This window comes from Penicillium rubens (genome assembly GCF_028828025.1).
Source record: "Penicillium rubens strain IBT 27055 chromosome Unknown utg000003l_segment0_segment0, whole genome shotgun sequence".
Classification (NCBI taxonomy): domain Eukaryota; kingdom Fungi; phylum Ascomycota; class Eurotiomycetes; order Eurotiales; family Aspergillaceae; genus Penicillium; species Penicillium rubens.
The window spans coordinates 3608756-3627058 of NW_026890601.1; the positions used below are offsets into that span (position 1 = coordinate 3608756).

General features: G+C 50.1%; 10 protein-coding genes across 10 annotated transcripts; 4 read left to right on the plus strand and 6 right to left on the minus strand.

Annotated features, from left to right (window-relative positions):
- Nucleotides 1-115: 115 nt before the first annotated feature.
- Nucleotides 116-1249, minus strand: N7525_007591 (cytochrome c oxidase subunit IV family protein; the record flags this gene model as incomplete). The annotated part of the gene is made up of 3 exons (XM_002567997.2): nt 116-273; nt 366-559; nt 727-1249. 3 exons carry the CDS (start codon nt 1247-1249, stop codon nt 184-186), a joined length of 807 nt encoding a protein of 268 aa, XP_002568043.2. The 3' UTR covers nt 116-183.
- Nucleotides 1250-1809: 560 nt separating this feature from the next.
- N7525_007592 (actin-binding ADF family protein) lies at nt 1810-2522 on the minus strand (the record flags this gene model as incomplete). The annotated part of the gene is made up of 5 exons (XM_002567998.2): nt 1810-1944; nt 2009-2057; nt 2118-2363; nt 2442-2452; nt 2517-2522. The coding sequence occupies 5 exons, from the start codon at nt 2520-2522 to the stop codon at nt 1810-1812; spliced, it is 447 nt and encodes a 148-aa protein (XP_002568044.1).
- Nucleotides 2523-3556: 1034 nt separating this feature from the next.
- On the minus strand, nt 3557-4368 carry N7525_007593 (glutathione S-transferase family protein; the record flags this gene model as incomplete). Its single annotated transcript, XM_002567999.1, has 2 exons — nt 3557-4114; nt 4216-4368. 2 exons carry the CDS (start codon nt 4366-4368, stop codon nt 3557-3559), a joined length of 711 nt encoding a protein of 236 aa, XP_002568045.1.
- A 729-nt stretch (nt 4369-5097) lies between these two features.
- Nucleotides 5098-6761, minus strand: N7525_007594 (SH3 domain protein; the record flags this gene model as incomplete). Its single annotated transcript, XM_002568000.1, has 3 exons — nt 5098-6472; nt 6526-6609; nt 6670-6761. The coding sequence occupies 3 exons, from the start codon at nt 6759-6761 to the stop codon at nt 5098-5100; spliced, it is 1551 nt and encodes a 516-aa protein (XP_002568046.1).
- A 1264-nt stretch (nt 6762-8025) lies between these two features.
- Nucleotides 8026-8545, plus strand: N7525_007595 (putative stress response RCI peptide; the record flags this gene model as incomplete). Its single annotated transcript, XM_002568001.1, has 2 exons — nt 8026-8083; nt 8154-8545. 2 exons carry the CDS (start codon nt 8026-8028, stop codon nt 8543-8545), a joined length of 450 nt encoding a protein of 149 aa, XP_002568047.1.
- A 2059-nt stretch (nt 8546-10604) lies between these two features.
- Nucleotides 10605-11422, minus strand: N7525_007596 (ribonuclease III domain-containing protein; the record flags this gene model as incomplete). Its single annotated transcript, XM_061214149.1, has 2 exons — nt 10605-11106; nt 11355-11422. The coding sequence occupies 2 exons, from the start codon at nt 11420-11422 to the stop codon at nt 10605-10607; spliced, it is 570 nt and encodes a 189-aa protein (XP_061068580.1).
- A 223-nt stretch (nt 11423-11645) lies between these two features.
- On the plus strand, nt 11646-11849 carry N7525_007597 (uncharacterized protein; the record flags this gene model as incomplete). The annotated part of the gene is made up of 1 exon (XM_061214150.1): nt 11646-11849. The coding sequence occupies one exon, from the start codon at nt 11646-11648 to the stop codon at nt 11847-11849; it is 204 nt and encodes a 67-aa protein (XP_061068581.1).
- A 1427-nt stretch (nt 11850-13276) lies between these two features.
- N7525_007598 (glutathione S-transferase family protein) lies at nt 13277-14181 on the plus strand (the record flags this gene model as incomplete). Its single annotated transcript, XM_002568003.1, has 3 exons — nt 13277-13630; nt 13704-14029; nt 14079-14181. The coding sequence occupies 3 exons, from the start codon at nt 13277-13279 to the stop codon at nt 14179-14181; spliced, it is 783 nt and encodes a 260-aa protein (XP_002568049.1).
- A 746-nt stretch (nt 14182-14927) lies between these two features.
- On the plus strand, nt 14928-16450 carry she9 (putative mitochondrion biogenesis protein (She9); the record flags this gene model as incomplete). Its single annotated transcript, XM_002568004.2, has 2 exons — nt 14928-15528; nt 15594-16450. The coding sequence occupies 2 exons, from the start codon at nt 14928-14930 to the stop codon at nt 16448-16450; spliced, it is 1458 nt and encodes a 485-aa protein (XP_002568050.2).
- Nucleotides 16451-17076: 626 nt separating this feature from the next.
- On the minus strand, nt 17077-18141 carry rip1 (ubiquinol--cytochrome-c reductase catalytic subunit RIP1). Its single transcript, XM_002568005.2, has 4 exons — nt 17783-18141; nt 17554-17642; nt 17328-17478; nt 17077-17266 (listed from the first exon to the last, which is right to left on the minus strand). Exons 1-4 carry the CDS (start codon nt 18069-18071, stop codon nt 17085-17087), a joined length of 711 nt encoding a protein of 236 aa, XP_002568051.1. The 5' UTR covers nt 18072-18141; the 3' UTR covers nt 17077-17084.
- Between the last annotated feature and the right edge of the window lie 162 nt (nt 18142-18303).

Here is an 18303-nt window from a genome sequence, read left to right on the forward strand (position 1 = left end):
GATAGAATGGAACAATCGACGGCCGCGCGCACGGGCGGAGGCCCATCCTCCGACACAAAGACATGTCGAACATGGCTATGGAAAGAGTAGCTTGTAATAAGATCGACATATAGATCGTGCGATGGGTGCCGCCGTCCGTCCGGCGTAGATATCAACTCATTCCCGGTCGGGCAACTGGTACACCTATGACTTCTCGGCAGGGGGGCTCTGGACGAAGCCCTTGCCTTCGTAACCCTCTTTGCTGATGCCGTGGATGGGGTTGATCTTCTCTTTCTGTAGTCGGATAGGTTAGCATCATCCAACTCGGCTGGAGCAGAGACTTCTCCCAACTGCGGTCGGAAGGGGGAAACGGGAGTGATATGTACCAGGGCATATTCGTTGGAGGCCTCCTGCCACTCCTTGGACATGGTGGCGGGCTGCTTGCCGGCGAAGGCGTGGATGGCGTAGAAGACAGCAACGGAGGCGGCAGTGAGCTGGAGCACCTTGGCGAACACGCGCATGCCCTCACCCTTGGGGGGCTGGGCGCGGGGGCCGTGGGCGCCGAAGGCAATGTAGTAAGCTGCAATAGAGGAGAAATTGATGTCAGCGAAAAATGACTACTTGCAAAGACAATTGTGGAAGTTCGAGGGGGCGGGACCATCCCGAAAACAGGTAACCTCGGAAGCCCCAGGGTAGTCCAGGCGAGAGGCTGTCTTTCAAGCCCACCCGTTCTGGAATATCACGTACCGGCCTTCTTCTCCTGCAGGGTCATCTGGTGCCAGTCAACCTTCATGCGGTCACGGAGCTGCATCCAGAGCTCGGCCTGCTCCTGAGGGGGCATGACCTCCCAGCGCTTCTCAATGTTGGCGAGGGTAGGGTTGGGGATAGCATGGTCCGAGGCAGCGCGGGTCTGCAGGGCGTTCACAGAGGCAGTCGGTGCAGCACGGATGGCCGCGGTGCTGCGAGGGACAGCGCGAGAAACGGTGCGAAGAAACATTGTGCGGCAGGCGGGAGGTGGCAGCACCACGTCTAAATCGAGTTCAATTGAGGTAATTAGAGGGAGGTCGGGAGGTTGAAAGCCAGAAAGCACGCCAGGGCACGGCTTAGGAGAGAGTGGAGGGGGATCGTGGATGGGGAATGACTTGAAGACGTTTCTTGTGGTTTGAGGTGGAAAGGCGAGGATCCGGTCGGGACTAGTGCGGTTTTGGTTTGGCCGGCTCCTCATTGGCTCGTCGCCCAAACCGGCTCTCCCAGTCAGCATCATCATCATTTTCAGCTACAACATATATGGCATGATGTTGATATTCTTTAAGTGGCTTGTGACCTCTTTTTTTTTAAAAATTATTTGAACTGTCATCACGCCTCTATTTGCTAATTTGCCCAGTTTTAGCCAGTCGCTCAACTCCTTTTGACGGTTGTCGGAATCTTTACCCGCCTATGAACTAGACCCAGTCAAGCAATAACTTCGCCGGAAAAGCCAGGAGTCGTCCAGTTGCTTAACTATTCTACATTCAACGCCACACATCCCGAGATCCTCTCACCCACCATGTGCAGTACAACCAACAGGCAGCAAGATTCTGTGCCCGGTAGCCAGATACCCTCAATCTGAGGTGGAAATCATTCAGAACGATTGGAACAAGTGGAACAAGACTTTTCAGGCCTCTCGCGAAATGAAAACAAACACGGGCCAAGTCGTAACGGTCTTGCATTGCAACTAAGAAGAAAATGGGAGAACGGTGTGCAGAGAAGGTAATGAATTGATCGTTCCGCGGCGCCGTCAAGGGCGCACCCTTATCAGTCGCGCAGCCCGGATCCAGCCGGCGCTATCATCTATGCCTTGCCACCGCTGGCCTCCTTCAGGACTGTCTTCCACTCGATATCGGACTTGTCATCGGCGTGGATGGAAGTGACGACGTTGAGGGCGTTCTTGAGAACCTCGCGGGTGCTGGCGTAGATCATGGACCACTGAAATAGAATTAGTTATTGGGTCTGAGATTGGGTTTGAACCTGGGTCTGGTGGGAAACTTACGAGAGTGGGGGTCTCGCTGGGCACCCAGGAGATGAAGATAATCTTGCTTCTGTGGGAATAATCAGGTCAGCGGGGACCGGTGAACAATTGTGATCATGGGAATGCGCACCTCTTGCCCTCACCGGGAAGCTCGTACTCGACATCGTAGACGGCGTAACGGGGGGCGACACGGCCCTGGCTGTCCTTGGCATCGGCGAGCTCGTTGCGGAAGACCTCGTAGTCCTGGTCCTTGCCGACTGAGTCTACGACAACCGACTTCTTGTCGTCGGCGATCTTGTAGATGATGTACTTGGTCTTGCCGTGGCTCCGGCTGAAGTCTTGGAAGGCAGTGATGCAGTCATCCTGAATCTGGACACTGTAGGGGGCAGGTGTCAATAAATGGTGGAAAGTGAGGGGAAACCGGTTGCGAGCGCGGGAACCGCCGACGACTTACCCGGATGCGAGCTGCGCGATATCATGGTCAGTATTAAATGTTGTATACAATGGGTTTGGGAGAGTCAATACTAACCGACATGATGGCTTATGTAGATGAAGGAGACAAAAAACGGACGGGGCTGCCTAGCACTATGTCAGTGGCTGGGGTGGCCAAACTCAGGGGAATCCCTCGAGCTTCTCGGTTTGGTATGAGAAGCCAAAGTAGTATGCATTCCAATGACTTACAGGAATTGAAGGAGGCGGGGATCGAGGCAACGGAGACGGATGAGACGGGGAAAGATGGAGTTTGAGGGGTGAATTGTTTCCCAGGTGTTGCCATGACCATAGTGGGGGTTGCTGCACGTGATATCAGACTTTTGGTGATCAAAGTGCTCGGTACCTGTTTACAAGTGTAATTACGTGTAGAGAATTGATCTAATATGGTTTTTAGAAAGTTTTTAATATTTCCAAGGCCGTTGGGGCTTTTGACTTGAGTAATAATATATTGTCTGGCGTATGCGTGGATAATGAGCAATGTTTGTGTGCTCACGAGTCTTTTCCGTTTACATCCTCGAAGTATCAGGTACTCCGTACATGATGTAGGTCGGATTTCGAAATCACACCATCCTAGACTACAGCTGCATAACATGTATGGAGTACATAGATGTGAGCTTCTCTCCAATGTGGGTGTCTGCGAGCTAAAATTGGCCGACCTTCAACCATGGGACACGTCAGTGGCTATTTTTGTCCCGGCCCACCTGCAGACTATAGTACTCTACTATGTTGTATATTGAAAGATGTACTGCGTCTGCCTATTATTATTGTACTGCCTAGTCATAGATACTCAATATCTGAATACATCCATGGATGTATATATAACTTGGTAATGCCGAGAATCTAGCAACATACCCAACTTTGGAAAATATATATACTACCATATAACCCAGCAAGAGTGTATAGCTTCATACCAATATATACGTATATATTAGAACCAAAAATTATAAAATATATAGAAATCACATAACAAATCTGACAAATTCATTGCTCATTCCTAATCCATAAACAACATTAAAAAACAGCCCAAGTAGTGGATATGTATCAGCCCAACCCTAAAGCCTGGTAGAAACACGAGACCTAAACCTTCGGCGCCGGCGCAAACTTAGCCCTCATCTTATCCGCGACAAGCTTCTCATCATAAATAAAATTAACACTCTCATGCGCAGCCGTCGCCTCAGCCCAGCGCTTAAACCTAGGAACCTGCTCCAGCAAAGTGGGCAATTTAGCAGAAACAAGACCATGCTCAGGCTTAGCGAAGCTCAGAATCCTCAACAAGAACGAGCCGGCCTGAACCTCCGCTAGGGTCAATTTCTCGCTACCGCCAAAGAACGGACCCTTGCCCTCCGTGTCGGCCAGGAGCGGCTCAACCTCCTTCACGACAGCAGCGACCAGCTGCTCGGCGGCGGCATCGCGCTCGGCGTCATCGGCGGCGCGGATACTGGCGAAGAAAGAAGGTAGGACTTTGCTGAAGAAGGCGTCGACGAAGAAGGAGAGACGGGCGCGGTAGAGGGCGTTTTCGGTGGGTGAGGATGCGGGGAGGAGGTGGCTTTGGTGGGCGTCTGCGAGGAATTGCGCGACGATGCCGGATTCGGTTATTATGTTTCCATTGTAGGAAATGGTGGGGACGAGGCCACGCTGTTGAGGATGTTAGTATACAATTCACAGTGTATGATTCGTAGTATGTAGTGTAGGTGGATTGATGAAAGAGTGAGGGTGGGAAGAGCACTGTCACTTACCGGGTTGATCTCCAGATACCACGGCTCGCGCGGTGTGCTCAGGTCAATTGTCACTTCTTCGTAGTCGAGGCCGATTTCCTTGAGAGCAATGTGCGCGCGATGGGCCCAGGGGCAGAGGCGGTTAGTGTAGAGGATGATCTTTGGGGAGGACATTATGGATTGATGTGTTGTGTGATTGTGTAGGAGTCGAGATCAGGGAAGGAAGTTATATAGAGCAACCTTGGAAGACACGCCATTATAAATGACATTGCGAAATCCAAAGAGGGGTTGGATTAGTAAAAAGCAATTGTTAAGCAATCGCGAAATGGAGGGATTGATTCCGCTAACTCCGTGCCCGGATAAGAATTGAGCAGAACCTGGGGAAACTGATATATCTTCAATGTTTGGGTTACATATCTAATAGAGAAATTATTGTACCTTAATTAAGGTCCAGCTTTGATAAAATTGGTCTAATTATGTACATACATTAAAGCGTGCACTATATGTGTCCGATATCTTCTGACCAAACCTTCAGCGGCGTTCATCCATCGGGGTATAGAAATGGTCTCAAGTGGCAAACCCAGGTGTAGTACGTAAAAAGACCGGAGATGTGCTCTAGGAGAAAAGAGCACATTGACCGAGCCCGATGCGCCAGCGACCGGTTCCACACGGATCAAGTGGAAGAAGATAATGAAAAAAATGTCAAAATAAGGAAAGGACGAGATGACCGTCATAAAATGGGGGGTATATCGAATACGAGTATAAAATGAGCATGGAGCCAATCGTTGAGATCGGGAGGATCGCCAGCCAGGGCGTGAAACGCACTGGAAGACGGAACAGAAGGATCAACGCGCTGTCGTCAAGACGTAATTTTGCATGAAAACTGAGAATTGAGAACCGTGCTCAAACTTCCTCGTCTTCCTGGCCGCCGTCGATGATCTTGTGCCAGTGCTGCGGTAGACAGACACAGACCAACGGGAAAGCCTTGATCTCGCCTGACGGCATGGGCGACGAAGCACCATGCATACGCGAGCCGTTCGAGACACCACTGTCGCGCTGTTCGCGGTAATTCAAGTCTTGGTCCTCGGCGCGCTCGGGAAGGCGCACACCCGTCGCCCAGCCATCGTCCCAGATGCCAATCACCCTCAACATCTCGCCTCGGTCGAGTTCGAATTCGTCGCCTGCGCGTGGCGAGTACGCCCAAAGGACGGCAACCTTGTCGCCAGCATGAATCTCATCCTGAGAGTAGTAGTCGCGGAAATAAGACAGCTGCTCAGATCGACCACTGGTTACTGCTTCGGGGGAAGAGTATTGGTTTGTCGGGCCGGAACGAGGCGAGCTGTCGCTTTCTAGTCCAGCCAGAACCGAGCTACTCGAGAGTGAGCCATGGCGTTTCCCTGTTACTGGTGGGATTCTCTTCGACATAGCTCCTGGACTGGCGCCCATGCCTTCTGAGTCTGACGTGTCGCTGTACTTGGCCCCGCCGTACATCGCTGCAGAGGTACGCGAATAGGCGGGCGATGATGTACTGGGCATTTCGCGCAGCGCAGACATCCGTGTGACTCGGCCTCCTGGGACCATATTGTACGACGTTGGGCTTGGGGGCTGCTGCATCGATGGTGATCCACCCTTTCTTTGTGGGTTTGGTTGGTTGAGCGCGTCGTTCTGGGTCCTACGACGGCGGCGCATGAAAATGCAAAAGAAGGCGAGAGCACCTAGTATGGCAGCCCCTACAAGGGAGCCAATTACGATCCCAGCAATTGCGCCGCCCGACAAGCCATCGCTAGAATCTCCAGTGGCGGAAGGCATGGGCGTGAGAGGTGGTAGAGTAGCAGTCGGTATTGGGACACCGTCACAGCGGCTTGTGGCATTGGATTTCGTGCAGCAGCTATCGGTTCCGTCCGCACAAAAAGTGCAGAGACCAATGGTATTTGTCCCAAAGCCACAGTTGTCCGGCTCATTCGCAGCTCCTTGGACGCAATCTCCAGAGAGGGCGTCGGATGGTTTTTCGCAAATAGTCAATTCGGCGTAGATCAGGTCCGTGTAGTTCTTGTCGCTCTCGCCGCATAAGTCTGTATTTGCCATGGTCTCCTGTTCACTCCGGGCCCAAAGTGCACATGTGTCGACGCAAATTGGTAACGAGTCGTCTGCGGAAAGTTTGCAGTCGGATATGGAGCTTTGCACGACACTGCTGCACAAAACACTGGTTGTATACTGGGCATAGTAATTGTTGGGCGCGCTTGAATTGACGCCTTGGCATCCTAGTAAGTCATCATACCTGGGAGCGCCTGTTAGTGACTCTTTTGCCAGTCCATTGGTGTCAGCACATACTTGGTCGAGATATATGACCCACGGACATAGTCATTTAATGAATTATCGAAATCCGTCACATTCGATATGTTTTCAAGGAATGGGCTAACAGCGCACTGTCAGCAATCATTTTCTCCATGCCTAATTGGGCGTGTTCCCACTCACAAGCTCGCATATAGGCTGGAACTCGTTGAAATTGACGCGCTACTCCAGGCAGGACAAACACTTGACCCCGAGAGGGAAATGCAGTTCGACATGCCGAACAAATTTGTCGGTCCTTATAGATGAACCCCTTTGGGTATATCCGCGGAATGTGTCAATTGCGATCGAGAATGTTCCAGGATTCCGATATTCGAAGAGAAGATAAATGGTCGACCCCAGGCCGAAAGTCAGAAGAAAAACGCGTGAAAAGCAGGTAAACGAGTGACTCGGGGTTCTGCCCGGAAGGAAAGGTAAACCGAGCCCCGTAGGCCTGAATTCGAAAAGGGAGAAAGAGATGACAAGATGAAGTTCTAAGATTGGAAAGACAAGATTAGACCGACGGTCTGGGCTTGTGGGTAACAGGGGGGGGCTAGGGAGATGAACTGCTGGGAAAAAAGGGCAATTATGAAACACGGAGAGGCATATGGAGTAAACTGTACAGGTTCACGCTAAACTCGATCTTACTCCAGATAGAGGGACTTGTAGAAAGACAATTAATATAAAAAGGGGGAAATTGTTCCGTTGTTTACCTTTTTTTCCTCCTCTTTGTTTGGACTCATTTAGGTATCAACGTTCAATTGGGACTGAAATCTCTACATAGTGTACTTTGTCTCTTATGCATAAAATACAATGACTATCAAAGTCAATTCTGATTGGCAATGGCCGTTTGTCAAATTCTGACCAGTCCCTCTGTTCACCTCGCTAATGACCCGTTCGCGGCTCAGACAGGACGATCGCTATCACCAGCCGTCTGGAGACAATCGAAAACTCGGAAATACTATTATCACAAGCTTCAATTTTATTTCCCGAATTCCCTTGCGTCCTGCACAGAATTTGCCAATAGATGTAGCACACTTCAACGTATGCGAGGTATCGGTTGGGAATGCGAGGGACCAATTTGGACTCGGTACGGGGGAATACGGAGTACAGGGTACCGATCAACAAGCAGCAGGTACCCGGCAGACGCAAGTACCAGGTACTTACATAAGACGTGTCAAATCAAACCCGCTTGCTTGGGCAGACATCTGATAAGTCTGATTCCTATAGATCATCAAATCAGTAAATATGGACACCTTACTTTGAAGTAGAATATAGTATAGAAAGTCATACAATATTATGTACTCCGTACCTATGTCCAATGTAGGGCTCTGGCAAATTATGGTCATGTGACCATTGACATCATCTGATCTGGACCAGGCTGCCGTCAGACAATCTGCGACTCATCCAACCTGTGGAAAACCTCTAACCCATTGCCACACATTTCCAGTGTACTTTGATACAACTCACATTTCCTATAAGATACCACTGACACCGTGAGCCATGTGCAGCTCCGACATTTTCCTAGCGGTTCTCGCTGTCTTCTTCCCACCTGTCGCAGGTAAGTCCAAACCCACAGGCAGACCATTCCTACACTATATGCAATGCTAACCAAAACCCCGCATCAACAGTCTGGGTCAAGGCTGGGTTCTGCACTGCTGACTCAATCATCAACATAACCCTCACCCTACTCTGCTTCTTCCCGGGCCTCATCCATGCATGGTACATCATCCTCAAGTATCCGGAACCATACGATGACGACGTAGCCTACGAGCCCATCCCCGGTGGCGGGAGTCGGCGTCGCGATCTGGAGAATGGCACCGTTACCTACTACTACGTTTCACGCCAACCACAGCGCGGATATGGCACAGTCGACAACCAAGGCCAGCAGGCGCCTCCTCCGGCGCACAAGCCGCACAACCAGACCGAAGATAGTGGACATGCTGGGAGCAGCAGTGCACCACCGCCACCCACTTATGCCGAGGCTGTGAAGGGCGACAATAAGGTGCAGAATCACGAATGAGAATGGGGCTGGACTCGTTGGCTTTGCTTGTGGGCGGCGGCCTCGGCTTGCCATTGTCTCATCAGTCATCCTATTCCCGGCCCGGTTGTACTATCCATACCCTCCACTTTGCTGTTCTTGTACACGCACTTCTTGAGAACTGCATTGTTATGTTATGATTTGACGAAGGAATGTTCTATGTAATTCTGAGTTTCCTTGATTTTGCTCACTTATGTGTATCTTCTTCGATTGTATGTTCTCTGTAAGGCCCTAGGTTCGTGATGCTATACCAGTAATTCTTATCCTAGTCTTGGAGGCATTCAGCGTTAAGGGCTTGGCCTTTGGCTGACATGTCCTAGATATAAAATTCTACACAACCCGCTTGAATAATTTCCATGCTGATAAGTTGCTTTATGTTTTGGGACTTGGTGTAGACTGTCAATCAGAACAGAGGTTAGGGAAGAGAGAGAGACTAAAGATGACCATGACCTCGACGATGGATATACCCCATCTCTCCAGGGGTTGTTCTAGAGCCGAAAAGTAGTGTGAGTACACGGCAACGTCTCATACTATATACGATAGGGACTAGTGCAGGGGATAAAGTATCTTGTAGCGCGGAGATAATATATGACAAAAAAAGACAAGAATTGTCCAAAACCGGCTTCGTGGCCTAGTGGTTAGGGCATCCCGCTTGTAGGTCTTCGACCACAGCAACGGGGGGATCACGCGTTCGATCCGCGTCGGAGCCTTTTTTTTTTTGCGCGTCACTCCTTTGACCTTGCATGAGATGTCCAGGGGTATCTGGCTTATTTACTAATATTTTCAGTAGCGTACACCACCCTGGAAGACCTGGACCAGCTTCAGTTCCACACGTCAGCGAAACTCCCGGCCCCTTACCCTTTCGGATGATTTACATCCAGACCAAAAGATCGGAAGGTGAAGTAGAATCTGCCTCTCATTATCACCGAGTATCTCTAGTGCATTAGGATGCCTCGGTTGCGCCGGACTTGGAAAAAGTAGGTATCAAGGCAGATGCTCCGTCTCAACTATAGCCAACCATATTGGCAGGCTTTAGCTACATACATCTGCAGTGTCAAGCCCCCATACCTGGACATATTATGGCTAAATTTGGAGTCCAAGAATAGCACTAATCCCCCATACGGATGAGGTAGGATGCCCTGTTCTTACTTTTTACCGGAGATGTCTCTCGATTTGATACACGTATGATCTTGGTTTTATAAGGCGACTATGGACATACCCGTTAGACAAGACTTTATTCCTGCTGTTTAGTAACTATAGCGCTCTTATTGACTTCCAATTCGTGTGCAATTTGCGGGCTTTCCTTTAAATCGCTGAGCGCTTATGCCGGCATCTATCTATCAACTTCTGGGAATTTGTCTGGTGTATATGACTGAAGGGTCTTGGAAAGGAATACTCAGGTGAATCTATACTAGTGCGTTTGTACCATAAAAGTAGTCTTATGATAAGTACAGGCCAAGGAATGAAAGATGGGCAGATACCTCCCTCCTTAACCTCCCAACCTTTAGCAATCTGTTCTGCCTCCTCCCAGTCATTGGCCTATTCTTGAGATCCCCCAGTATCGAGTGTTTCCTGTAGATTGTTCGCCGCGTGCGAATGCGTCTATTGGACATCTCTCAATCCTTTTTTGGCTACATTTCGCTGCTATCCAATAAGAAAAAGTAAGGATAAGTATGAATAATGTAATAATAGACAGGTGAAGACAACCTTAGAAGTAAAAAAACCACCGTGTCATTTTAGTCCAGGTCTGACTCTGTACCTTGCTTGTGTCCACTCGCTCGTCGTCCCCCTCACGTTCAATCCCCACTCATCAACCTCCTCCCCCAGCTCCATAGCCCCCCTACCCACATCTTCCCTATCAGCACCGTCGCCGCCAAGTCTCATGTGGGTTCAGAACCGTTGGCGTGGACTCCAATGATGGTGGTTCAACTCGAACACTTCATCGGGTCGGACTACCGCATCAACAATATCGAAGCGTGTAATTTCAGAAAGACCAGCTGTCTTGTGTGAAGAGTCGAGTTCTTCCTTTGCCACGGTTCTACTATCTTAGTCTTTGCAAATTAATGGTTCGAGAATGTGGTTTATCTTCCGATTCAACAACACCACACGGGGCAGGGTCGTTGAAAGTGTATCCAAGCAGACCAGCCAATCGATGGTGATTGATTAAATTGCTCACGCCTTTACCTTGTGGCAAGATGAGAGGTGAAATGTTGTTCGTGAAAAGATTAATCTCCGGCAAAATGCGATGGAGACAAGCCTGCGCTTCGCGGATTCCACCGTCTACATACGCTGCGCCAATGAGAGATTCCACAACGTCTGCCAGGACCTTGGTCGATATGTTTCTCTTGGCTGTCGAGAGTTCCAACTTGTTCCTGATCAACAGTGCAGTCCATTTCCGAGGAGTGAACCGGCGTGTTAGAACGAAGCTGTCAATATCAAGGTCCTCCATTTCGGTGGCTGGAGTCGCGTAGCATTCAGGATGCCTTTCAGCGGCGGTAATTTTCAATTCTCGCAAGGGTCTGCAGCTTCCTCTCCGTCTCGACCTATGTAGGATGAAGAGTCGTGGTCAACTGACTGCGGCTTAAGAGATTGCGGAACTGACTTAAGATGGAAGTGTTGATGAGGTGTCTCTGAGTAAAACTTGAGTGAGAAGGGGATGTGGACCTAGGAAAAGGGTGTTTGAATCCAGGGAACGGAAATTCGAGCTAGAGAAAGAAAAGTAAACGAATAGTCAGAAAATTCAGAGAAGGTGAAAAGGGAAGTTGTTAGGAAAGGTACAGCTTCTTCTTACTCTACTGCCTCTGGGGCCATATCGAACACAGTTCCATCTCCGATATGCTCACCAATAGCAAAAACCATCCTGGATGGAGAAGGTACGAGCCTTGTAAGGACTCCATTGCCCGTTCATGGGGGCCTGAAGGCATTTTTATGAGCAATCGGCTGACATAGTGCGGTTACTCGTATATCACTCATTGCCTGATTGAACCGACTTGACCGAACTAGGTGATTCCGGTTTCGGGGCGTACGGGAAAAGTCATGCTCGGCCATTCTGCTGTGGTTGGCGTTCGTCTTGGCTTTATGGATGGCCGTTTGGGCCTTGGAGCTCCAGTCGTCGCGTATGGATACCGTTCTCCCATTTCGCGGGTCAGAAGCTGCGGCTCCGGTAGGAGCCAGCCCCGCTGATATAACTCGCACCGATGCTTCTGGTCACGCTGCATACCAAGTTGTCGCGAGCTTCCGTGTAATGGCATACAGGGTTGTCAGCACCGTGCCCAGTGCTTTATAGGGAAGTCTTGGACTTCCCAATATCATCGCAAGAGAAGCACTGGTATTTGATGGCTCATGTGTGCCAAAACCTTAGGCTTGAAGCGATGTAACCTCGATCGCCGACGAGTGTCTGAGGTAGTATGCTTCATTGCTGAGAATTTTGCGTATGCATCCCGTCCCTTTTCATTTGTATTCACTTCAGCGCAGCCTCATAGTCTCTCCCATGGCAGAATCTGGCAGCCATCCTTCTCCTTTGTCGACCTCGGCTTTTGAGGTATAGAAAGAAGCGCCTTCATACTTTAATAGACTGATTCAGTGAATTGATCGTGCTTCTCAGGTTTAGTATCAAGTATAACTAGTATATCCGATAATATACAATAACAGCATGGTCGAATAGGTATTCCCGTGGCTCACAGCCCTCGCAGTCGCAGACTTTTTTGTAGCTCGCACTAGTAAGATCTAGTTAATACCGAATGCGACTTGATTAGAATAAGTAGGCCTAAACTTACACCCAATTGTCTAGTTCCTCCTAGCGGGTACTAAACCAGTTCGTGTCGCTTAGCCAATTGTTATTGACTGTCTAAATCGGGATGCTCTTAGATCGACCAGGTTCTTCTTCAGAGTCCTCGGTAGTAGTCGCTTTACTAGTGCCGGACTGTTCATGGTGGTGACGACGGTTAGTGGTTACGGTACCCCGTGATTTGCGCATCTCACCTCAATATCCAGGAGACCATCTCTGATGGCTTCTGCCGAAAGTGTTTCCATGCTTAACTCCAATGATCGTAGAGATCCCGCGATAGTGTCGTCAGCCAGAGGGTGGTTGGCAGTGCGATAATGGCAACTAGTACTGAAGAGCACTAGGCCTAAAATGAGCTTGCTGCCCAGTGATATATAGATGAATGTTGTAAGGCTAAGAAGAGAGGTGATATAGTATATAGGTGAAGAGAAGAAGATGTGAAAAGATATAGAAGAATGAAATATGTAAAACATAGACGGTATTACTAGTCGGAGATAGGATATAAATCCTTAGAGTAATCTCAGTGGTCAAGTCAATCTGACAACATCAGTAATGAGGCTCTTTTGGAGGGCCAAAAGCCGCAGATGCTGTGGCCCGTTGGGCTGTGGCCTGGCCACTCGCCAAAAACCGATGGATGGTGACTAAACTTCCGTCGGCCACCAACTACCCCGGGGCCATCTTGGCTTTAGAATATCCGTATTCGTCGAGGTAGACGAATGCAAGGGCAGGTGCTCCTCTCCAGCGGTTATGATTCTCTGCTTGTTCTAGGCCGCATTTTACGTTCTTTGTCTAGGCTCCAATGAAGTGCACGTGGTCACTTTGTATTTCCTAAGTCTTTCTCTGCCTCTCACGCTTCTTTATCCATGTCCAGGAGTACAATCTCCCACCACAGTTATCCCTCAGCCCTCATCACATATCGATCACCCATAATGGCTGCGTCCCTCAAGTCAGCCCCCACCATTACTGTTTTCCGGGGCTTCCCTGAAAAAGGCTGCTACACCTGGTCACCGTTTGTCACTAAGCTCGAGGCCCGCTTGCGCTTCGGCGATATTAGCTACAACGTCGACGTAGGCTCGCCCCTAAAATCTCCTAGGGGCAAGCTGCCCTACATCACACTCGAGCGCGATGGCCAGTCTCAATCTATCTCCGACTCCACCCTGATTGCAAAGACATTCATTGAGTCTGGATATCTGGAGGATCTCAATTGCAGACTCTCCCTTGTAGAGAAAGCCCAGGACCTTTCCCTCAAGGCCCTGCTCGAGGATAAGCTCTATTTCTACCAGGTAATACGAGCCCCATTCACATTCCAACGCGCTACAGACTCGGGGTCAATACTAATTCCTACAACTTAAGTAGGGCCACGAGCGGTGGGTCGTAAACTACTACGCCATGCGTTCAAGGATCCTGGCCAGTATCCCTTGGCCTGTGCAGGTGATTGTCGGCAACATAATCTACAACAAGAACGCCCGCAACCTGCAGGGTCAGGGAACGGGCGGCTTCTCCGCCCAGGAAATCGCCACGTTCCGGCAAGAAATCTGGGAATCTGTCAACTCGCTTATATCGGCCGTGCACACTCAGCATCGGGATCGGGAGGGACCGTTCTGGGTGTGGGGTGGTGATGCCCCCACTGAGGCCGATGCTGTGCTGTTTGGCTTTGTTGTGTCGGCCCTGGTCTGTGGAGCGTAAGTACATGAGTACACCTGATGGTAGATCGTGCTGACTTTTCGAAAGGGCCCCTGAAACCAAAGAAATTGTGAACAGTTACCCAGCTTTGGTAGAGTATGCTCGGAGGATCCATGACAAGTATTTCCCGGATTATCAGCTTTGGGAGTAAATTTGTATTTCGTATTGGACTGGGTCCGTTTCTCTTGTGTCTGGGATTGTAAACGGGCCTAGGGTAGTATAATATCGTTGCACATATTCGCTCACTTGAACAATATCTATCTCTGGCATTCATTATTCATATCTATAAATCGTTAGATGTAGTCTACCCTTAGCTAAATCATTTCCCCCCCGAAGCCAGTATCTGTCACATATATATGGCTATAGTATGTTTCTATAGACCTAATAAAGTCGAGTGTTGATCCCCAGGCTTCAATTGGGCCCGTCTTTTAGCGACAACACTGTTCCGGAGACCTAATCTTGCGAGCCTACTCAGCAGGGCTATGGATGGTTGGGAAACATGAAGTTATCTCGGTATCTAAGTACATATATGTATGTATGTATGTTGTTCGGAGGGTATGTGACCGGAGCCTCAATATTTTGGCTCTTGTTGTCCTCATGGCATGTATTTTGTAGTCAAAACTATGGATGTCTCTCGGTGATTGAGGGAAAACCCAGGAAAAGCTGTTTCGCTAATAAGCCAGAACATTACCTTAATATAATTGACCAGATATGTAGTAGAATAAGTAGAAACAGAACATTTTCAAGGTCATATCCATAGGAGCTTCTACATTGACCCATCTAAAGCAATCTGATAAGGCTATCCGAGGCCAAGTCCCGTCCCGAGATGATCCTCACCCGGATATTCTTTGCACCACCACCACTTCCTGCCACAAGCCCGTGGCCCTTGTTTTGGCCATGCAGTCTATGCCACAGCTGCTTAGACAATCCCTCCGGTCAAGTCTCCAACTCACAAACACCTCCTCCCCCGTGCGAGCCCAAATCCGCCCTGCATTCTCCGTCAGACAGACTCCGCGGAGCTTCTCCGCCTGCGTGCAATGTCAATTCCGCCGGCAACCAGGCATATTTTCGGCCTTCAATGACCGAGAGAAGTTCTCCGCTGATACCGAGAGGTTAATCAGGGAAAAGGAGAAAGAACTGGCCGACCTGGAGCTTGCCTCGCGCGACCCGGTCCCGATCCCGGGTGTGGAGGCGGGCAGTTCTCTCGATTCGGTGCCTACTGCCACAGAGACCGATCAGACCACCGCACAACCACAACCACAAACAAAGGTGAATGAAAAAGAGCAGTCAGTTTCGCAGGATGGAGATGCTAGTACCGCTAGCACGACGAGCGGAGGCTTGCCCTCGTACTTGGAAAGCCGTCGGTCCAAATGGTCCAAGCAGTTCAGCACAGTGATGGACAATCTGCAGTCCAATGTTTTCGTAGCGGGTCAGCGTTTAAATGACCTGACTGGATACTCCAGTATCGAAGCTCTGAAGAACGATATCCAGTTCCACGGTATGTAGCATCGCACCGTCGAAACTGATCCACGAAATCCGAGACACTAATCCCAAATTATCCAGAGAACCGACTCCGCACCGCCCGAACAAAGGTCAAGGAAGCGAAAGAAGAGTACTCCGCAGCGATTAACCGCCGCTCAACCTCCCAGCGCGAAGTAAACGAGCTTCTCCAACGCAAGCACGCCTGGTCCTCAACAGACCTGGAGCGATTCACCCTCCTCTATCGCAACGACCACACAAACGAGGTCGCCGAGACCGAGACCTCCCAGGCTCTATCAGCCGCAGAGCGCGAAGCCGAAGAAGCAGCTGCGCAACTGAGCAAGAGCATCCTCTCGCGGTACCACGAGGAGCAAGTCTGGTCTGATAAGATCCGCCGCATGTCGACATGGGGAACATGGGGCTTGATGGGCGTGAACGTCCTGTTATTCCTTGTCTTCCAGATCCTCGTGGAGCCGTGGCGTCGGAAGCGACTCGTCAAGGGCTTCGAGGATAAGGTCGTTGAAGCATTGGAGAAAGAGAAGGTCTTGAACCGGGCTATCTTTGCTGAGAACGCTGCTTCGGCCTCGGCGCTGCCGAATACCACTATCCTCCCTGAGGTTATCGATTCTACCGATGAGAACATAATTGAGACCGCTCCTCGTTTGGTTGAGCCGGAGCTTGCTGCGACGGAGGTGGATGCGTCCGCTACGGGGTCTAGTGTTATGGTGGCTGACGCTAATGCCCAGTCTCTTCAGACCCGTCTCTCGAATATGACTTCGCCGGTTTTGTCGCTCGAGTACTGGAGACAGGTGGCTAGCGAGTTCTTCAGTGATCGCAGCATTGCTGTCTCCCAGTGCGATCTCACCACTGTGGCTCTCCAGAGTGCTGCAGCTGGTGCAGCTGTGACGGGCCTACTATTCGCCCTGATCGGCTCTCGGTAAAGAATCGTTTCATTTGAACATGTTATATTGCATTGCCAGCGGGAACTCAGCATGTTCTCTTTCATGCCTGGCCTCCTCATTTTGATCACCTGCCCATTTGGTTGGGGTGGTTATACTTGTACATACAATGGAGAAGAATAGATAAGAAGTTGGATATAGCCTTGGAATCGAATTTAGTGTATGACTACTGGAGTATTCCAGGTCTGGAAGCGAGTATATTTTCGAATAGCGAAGCACTGGCGTCGATCATTGCTCTTACAGGGGAACAGAAGAAGCGTTGGTGTAGAACAAAGGAAATAACATGACTAGGTGATACACTAAATAAAGAACATATGTACTCAAGGAGACCATAGGACATTCTCTGAACTCCACAGCTCGTGTGTTTGCCATGGAGAAGATCAAGATCCAGGAAGATAGGGACAAAGGAAGAAAGAGGCTCATTTTTTTGTCCATATTAAAACACAGGTCTCTTAATCTTGACAAGACACACGGCCGCTCTGTCTAAAAAAAAAGGGGAAAAACACACAAGCACATACACAGATAGATAGGACACACAATCCATCTTATCCAATCCACACTTCTAATGAGACAATCCGCCAATTGGCGGCATTCAAGAAAAGGGTGTCAAATTCGTTTAACCGATAACCAGGGTCTCATCCTCGGGGAAGCTGTAGGTGGGAACCTCCAAGTTCAGAGGGGCGGGGCCCTTGCGAATACGGCCGGAGATATCGTAGTGAGAACCGTGGCAGGGGCAGAACCAGCCGCCGTAGTCACCGGCCTCACCGATGGGGACACAACCCAAGTGGGTGCAGACACCTGTAGAGGGAAGGAGAGTTAGAAAGTTGCGGGGTGTTGTTTGCGAAGCATGTTCACTTACCGAGCATGACGAGCCACTCGGGACGCTGAACACGGTCCTCATCGGGCTGGGGGTCACGGAGACCCTCCCACTTGTATCCACGGGCCTCATCGATCTCGGACTGGGTGCGGTGACGGATGAAGACGGGCTTACCACGCCACTTGATGATGACCTGTTGGAAAGGGTGTTAGATAGGGATACTGGGTACTGGAATCGGTCGGGTGAGGTGGCGAATAGAAACACGTACGTTCTTGCCCTCAGGGATGGCACCGAGAGCGATCTCAACCTTGGCCTGGGCCAGGACATCGGCGGAGGCGGACATGTTGACCAGGAAATCTGGAAGAGAAAGAATAACATCAGTTGTCTGTTCAAAGTCGCCCGAATTTCCCCGATTATTCAAAGAATCTTGTTTAATCGCTTTATTTCCATGGCAGTGTTGTTTCCGTTTCGGATTCGAAGATTTCACAAAAACCTACCCTGGACAGTAGCCTTGGCACCGACAGCGGACGCCAGACCGAGGGAGCCGGCCATGAAGTAGGAGAAGACCTGGTTGGAGCGAGGCGAGCTGTTGGACTTGTACTTGCTGAAGTTGGGGATCTTCAGGGTCGAGCCACTCTCGTTAGCGCTGGCGAAGGGGGATTCGAAGGACGACTTCGCATCGGCAACTCCCCTCCGCTGGCAGGAGGTGACGGCGGCGCGGGAGGTGGGCAGCTGCTGCCGAGCGACGGTGCGCAGCAGAGTGCTGGAAGCGGAGGAGAGCGACATTGTGAGGGCAATTGACCACGGAGGGAATTGAGCCGCGAGTTGTGGAGAGCGAGGTGAGGATAGAGGGTGGATGAAGTCGGAAGTTGAAGTTGGAGCCAGAGCTTTCGCTAGCGATCGGAATCACGGGGCCTGTCATTGGCTGATCAATTCCCGTTCACTCCCTAACAAGAAAACATTCTACAACTTTTATACAATTGGAATATGATTTCTGTGATTGATATCGATTAATTAT

What these genes read in the sequence shown, in the direction of transcription:
- rip1 (XM_002568005.2), bottom strand. Translation starts at nt 18,071, where the DNA reads ATGTCGCTCTCCTCCGCTTCCAGCACTCTGCTGCGCACCGTCGCTCGG. An exon ending in TGCCAAGGCTACTGTCCAGG is followed by an intron (nt 17,643 to 17,782) that starts GTAGGTTTTTGT and finishes TTTCTCTTCCAG; the next exon opens with ATTTCCTGGTCAACATGTCC. An exon ending in CCATCCCTGAGGGCAAGAAC is followed by an intron (nt 17,479 to 17,553) that starts GTACGTGTTTCT and finishes CCTTTCCAACAG; the next exon opens with GTCATCATCAAGTGGCGTGG.